General features: G+C 41.2%; 1 protein-coding gene across 1 annotated transcript in view; it reads left to right on the plus strand.

The window, feature by feature from the left end:
* The window catches only part of TRIM23 (tripartite motif containing 23), a gene marked incomplete at its 5' end in the record, with an annotated part of 21,585 nt that extends 15,920 nt beyond the window's left edge, over positions 1–5,665 (plus strand). The window contains 4 exon segments of the mRNA XM_008939685.1: positions 3,064–3,193; positions 3,310–3,420; positions 4,864–4,988; positions 5,317–5,665. Coding sequence (XP_008937933.1) covers positions 3,064–3,193; positions 3,310–3,420; positions 4,864–4,988; positions 5,317–5,496 — 546 coding nt within the window.
* Positions 5,666–5,999: the final 334 nt, after the last annotated feature.

The raw sequence follows: 5,999 nt of genomic DNA on the forward strand, positions 1-5,999 counted from the left end.
TGAGTACTCTGACCGAATAAGGTTGAAATGCCTTCGTGTTCTTAGCTTCTTGGCAAGGAAATGACTCCTCATCCAGGAGCGTGATCCTTATTTGAAAAGGCAGATTGTGCTTTTGGTCCTGGTCAAATGAGAGCAGTGGCTGTGCAGTGTTACGTACAGGAATAGTAACTGAATATTTGAATGTGCATATTGGGGAGAAGGAAAATTACTGAGAAAACATTACTTAAGATAGTAAAGGGCACTTAGGCATGTATGGGAAACTGCTAACTGTTACCAACACCAAGAGTACCCATGAAGACAGTGATCTATAAGAGAGAAGACCTTTAGCACTATCTGTAAGTAAACCTATCTACAGCTTGTGTCACGTCAACAAATTCCTTAGCAAAGACAAAGGACAGGGACAAAAAACAAGAGATCACAACTTTTCTTCTTGTGAGTTTTTCTTCTGCACTTCTGGTACTGAGATTTAGAATCATAGAATCATAGAATCCTTTAGGTTGGAAGGGACCGCCAAGATCATCAAGTCCAACCATTGAGCCATTAGGGCTCTAAAGTCCTCTGCTAAAACAGATCAGAATCTGTCAGGGCTGGAAGGGACCACAAGGATCACCCAGTTCCAACCCCTCTGCCATGAGCAGGGACACCTCCCACTAGATCAGGCTGCCCAGAGCCTCATCCAGCCTGGCCTTAAAGACCCCCAGGGATGGGGCCTCAACCACCTCCCTGGGCAACCCATTCCAGGGTCTCACCACTCTCATGGTGAAGAACTTCTTCCTCATGTCCAGCCTGAATCTGCCCACTTGCAGCTTTGCCCCATTCCCCCTAGTCCTGTCGTTACCCGATAGCCTAAGAAGTCCCTCCCCAGCTTTCTTGTAGGCCCCCCTAAGATACTGGAAGGCCACAAGAAGGTCACCTTGGAGCCTTCTCTTCTCCAGACTGAACAGCCCCAACTCTCTCAGTCTGTCCTCACAGGAGAGCTGCTCCAGCCCTCGGATCATTCTGGTGGCCCTTCTCTGGACACGCTCCAGCAGGTCCACGTCCCTCTTGTAATGGGGGCTCCAGAACTGGATGCAGTACTCCAGGTGGGGTCTCACCAGAGCAGAGTAGAGGGGGATTTAAGAAAACGCCAAGTTTTATTTGAACTGAAGGCACAGGTTACCTGTTTTCAAGTATCTTATCAAGTTATGTACCTGCCAAAAATGTAGATGTGATACAATTTTAGTGGCTAGACGTTTTAAAATAACATCTTTGATTAAAGATGCTGATAGAGTTGGTGCAGAGGGGTTTTCTTGATCTGTCAGTTTCTAGCTATGATCATCAATAATTATTTCTGACTCGTATCACAAAATCACATTGTTTTTTGAGTAGCAGCATTTCTTGCAAGGTTATTCCTGAAATGACAGAACTGCTCTCACAGAAAGTGGAAATTTGGCATCCATCACAGTTTGATTCCTTCTGAGAGTACAAGCATACTGATAATAACCTGTTTCCACTCTAAACCTTACAAAAAGCAAACTGCAATATAGTGGCTGAATATGACAGAATCATTCACCTCCTACACCTCTCTGATGCTTTAAGTTTCATAGGCCAGCAGTGGCTCTGCCCTCCAAACAAGGGAGCTGTAGAGGTGACTGGTGCTTCTGGTGGAGCCCTGAGAGGATGGCCAGGCTGGCTCACTGTCAGCAAGCTCTGGCCATAGCCAGGGTGCTGCCTCCAGCAGGAAACCTGTAAGCTTAGCAGCTCTATCCAGAGCTGCCTCTTTTCTGCCCTATTTCCTTTCAGGCCCAGAGAAGAACTGGGAAGATCCATCCTTGGAAGTTTTAGACAAAACCAGAACTGAGACTTGAGTGTGAAAGGGGTGCTGGAGGCATATCAGTTTTTAGACTCTTCAAGTGCCTTTTGCATACTTCTTTGTGTTCTTTCTCTTTGCTGTACCTTTCCACCTGACATGCTTGTCAAGAATCTGTCCACATGTTTTTCTTCTCCAGAAGAAGATAACTTTCTGAAAACTTGCCATGTTGCAATGTTGTCACTGCATCTGGCAACTTCAGCTCTGAATCCAAGTATCTAGAACTTGGAGGAAATTTATTACAAAGGAATTAAGTCTCAGTGTTTTATTTTCCAGATCCAAATATTCAGTTAGTCTTTTGTTTTTGGAGCATCTGCCTTGTGTAGTATCAAAGCTGTAGCACTGAAACTGCTCAGTGTGTACAAGTTTACTTCACAGATTCAAAGAAAATAATTATTTCACAAATGGCACATAGTTCTGATGATTTAATCTTCTTTTTTTTTTTGCACCAAGGTGGCATTTCTGAGTACTTCAAAATATGCTTCAGGGAGACATAGTAAACTTAGCCTGTGTTTATTTTATAATTTATAGTTTGCTGCTTTTTGTTAGTAATACTACTTGATGGCATTGTTAGCATAAGCTCGTTCAATACCCGTGGTAGCTTGGTCTAAACTACAGAGAGGAAGTTGATTCTCTATCCCTGCCTCCAAGCAAGACTTGGGGTTTTGTTTGCTTGTTTTTCTTCACTATTTCAGGTTACTGCTTAATGCTAATAATGTTGCTGTTGTAATGTGGTGAAGGATTGGAAGTGGCTTGGGGTGAAGAGGCGTAGCTATGGAACCTCCAGCAAGGAAATTGTTCTGTAGATGGGGGCATTAGTAGTATGACAGTACACAGTGGAAAGGCTACAAAACCAACAGAGAGCTTTCTGGTCAGAGAATTCTAAATAATTGCTACAAACAATTCTTCATATGGTGTGAGCCAAGAATGGTGAAAGAATTTGAAATTTTATCAAGTACAGACATATTAGGAAGAGATTGGCTGTCTTTCTGAAAGGTGTGTGATAACTTAGGCAGAAGTTACAGGTTCACTACAGAGATTATTGAATGTTTTGGTTTATATTGTGGCTGGAGGCGATTGGTGATTGTACCTTGTATTTTTGGAGTCTGTCCATCACTTTGCAAATAGTGACAAGATAAGTATCTTAAACAAAAGGGTTTTCTAATTTGAATTTCCTGAACTTGCAATTGTTTTGTATATGCTGTTTCTTCCAGGACAACAGGGTACATATCGGACCAAAAATGGAAATTCGAGTTGTCACTCTAGGATTAGATGGAGCTGGTAAAACAACTATTTTGTTTAAGTTAAAGCAAGATGAATTCATGCAGCCAATTCCAACAATAGGTTAGTAGCAACAATTTAAATGTAATGATTTTTCTGAATGTTTGACTTTAAGTAGAATTTGATTATTTTATATTAATACAGAACAAGACTATAAAACTTTTTTTTATTTATTTTAGGTTTTAACGTTGAAACAGTAGAATACAAGAATTTGAAGTTTACTATTTGGGATGTAGGAGGAAAACACAAATTGAGGCCCTTGTGGAAGCATTACTATCTCAATACACAGGGTGAGACTAATACAACTTTTTAACTGTATGTTGTCTTCTAGCTTGTATTTCAGACCCAAAAAGGTTATTAATAGAAATAATCTGTAACTCGAGAAAATTGTTCATCTGCTGCATATTACAGCTGCTAGATTCATGATCTAAGAAATTTTAATCCAGTTAGTCATAGCATCTGCTGCATGATAAGGGTGCATTCTCCCCAAATCCATCAGGCAATTCATGGAGCCAAAAAAAAAAAAAAATCAGAATCTCTGTTAAACTGGTTCCAGCTGACAACAGACAAGGTGCAGCATTCCAAAGTGTGCATAGTGAGAAGTAGTGAGTAGTTGCCAGGTATGAAATTTAAATAGCACTTGAGATGAAGATCCTCAGCCTTTAGGAGACTTTAGTTGGCAACTTAAAAAAATTCTGCAAAGTTCTGTGACTTCTGACTCACTATTGCAGTGTAATGTCTGGTAATAGACTAGACTGCTGATTCTGAACACATGCATCTAAATGGTGCTGACGTAGAAATTTCTGCTGTCCTTCTGTAAATACTCCATAGTTGTTTTCCAATTTAGAAGGCTTTCTAACTTTTCTCTTCATTAATTCCTTCAGAACTATCTGAAATACTTAGGAATGACAAAAATCAGTTTGTGTTCCACTTTGTGCATTATGTCAGCCATCACTACAAACAACATTTTAAATGGTTCATCTTTTCAAACTTAAAAATTGTATTTTGGGATTTCTGTTGTCCTCTTAAAATTTACTGTGCAAACACCAGTAACATGGAATCATGTCTGCCTTGGAGGATTTTATGTTGGAGAGAAATTTAGGCAGTTAACCTGCCGCATACCTGCGGTAGGTTTTGTTTAGTTTTGTTGTTGGGGTTTTTTTCATTGCAAAACCCAGAGTTTAAATTCTGTCCTGTAGCTCTGCCTCCCTGATTCTCCAGTTGTGCTGGCATCTTGTCAACTCTCTGTAGTGGATACTAAAGTCTGCTGCTGCCGTGTCAGGTCCATGACAATCTTCTCTGGATTGTGTAGTCTGCAGCTGAAGGAAGTTCTGCTGATGTGGCTGAACCTGTAGGTTTTGCAGCTGGTTAAGGGAAACTGGAAGAGTCATGTGGGAGTGTAAATGGATCAAGAAGCGGTTTAAACTGAGATGCTCAATCCACATGTAGTAAATCTGGTTTTAAGTAGTTAAAATATCCCAGCCTTTATGTTAGACCAGGCAAAAAACTTCAGACATCTTTTCCCTGTTTTAGGATGAATTCTAGTTTTTTTTCAAAAGTACAGAGGTATGCAAGGTATTTCTCAGTCCTCCTGGATTTGAAATTTAATCTGAGCATTGCTGAGGAACTTCACGTAGAAGACTGCTAGAAAAAAAGAGTTGTGTAAGTTGAAAGCTGCTTTTACAGCATTTATATCTGAATGTGTGTAAAAAATTTCTCTCTTTCTTTCATAGCTGTGGTGTTTGTTGTTGATAGCAGTCACAGAGACAGGGTCAGTGAAGCACACAGTGAACTTGCAAAATTATTAACAGAGAAGGAATTGCGGGATGCCTTGCTCTTGATCTTTGCTAATAAACAGGTACTTGTGATTTTTTTCACTCTGTTACTCTCTTCCTCAGTTTGTGTGTCAAATTCCAACTTTCTGAACCCTCTGCTATACGTAGGGAATGGTAATGTGGAAAGCACAGAACGTAGATGTTTTCCTTATGTTTAATGCCAGTAAAATAAGTGATGGTGGAGTGCTTAGTGGATTCAACAACCAGTTTTTGTTTTACGGTACCAAGTAGTAACTGTGTAACTGTTTTATTTGGCTTGTGTAGCTTCAGTCTAAGCCATTGGTTGTAAATAAAATGCTGTAAAAGTAATACAGGAGAGTAACTGAGGCTTTGTGTCTGCTTCTGTTGCAGGATGTAGCAGGTGCGCTGGCAGTGGAAGAGATCACGGAGCTGCTGAGCCTCCACAAGCTCTGCTGTGGCCGCAGCTGGTACATACAGGGCTGTGATGCCCGGAGTGGCACAGGGCTCTACGAAGGACTGGACTGGCTTTCCAGGCAGTTAGTGGCTGCTGGCGTCCTGGATGTGGCTTAATTTTACAGAAGCTGCAGTTTAAAGCTGTAGGTTACTGTTGTGTTTCGTTTGCACGATTTGGGATGTCATAGCCAGGTCTGCTGTCTGAGAAGGGGATTTTTTTTTTTTTTTTTTTTTTAACTTGGTGGTTACAGGAAAATACAAGCCTTTATCCTAGATTGGATAATTGGCTCAGTAAACTTGCGCCATTGCAGTGTTTTTGAAATTTGGTACATTTACAGTTAATGGAATGGGCTCGTTACAAGGGTGCCTTGAAATTATTTTTGGTGAAATTAGATTGTTAACAACTTAAAATTCTTCCTTGATAGAATATGCATTTGAAATGCTGGGGTCTGAACCCCGAGCCCTGAATTAAGGTTGACATGTGGGTGATTCCCACAGCCCTTCATACAGAGGAGGTGAGTTTGCCTTAGAGCTTCCCCCCAGCGTGCGGCCGGCTCTGCAGGGAGAGCCAGAAGGGAAATGAGCCCCAGGGGGCCCGCCTTGAGTTGCCAAAGGTCAGG

The sequence above is a fragment of the Merops nubicus genome, unplaced genomic scaffold (genome assembly GCF_000691845.1).
Source record: "Merops nubicus isolate BGI_N331 unplaced genomic scaffold, ASM69184v1 scaffold18474, whole genome shotgun sequence".
Lineage (NCBI taxonomy): Eukaryota > Metazoa > Chordata > Aves > Coraciiformes > Meropidae > Merops > Merops nubicus.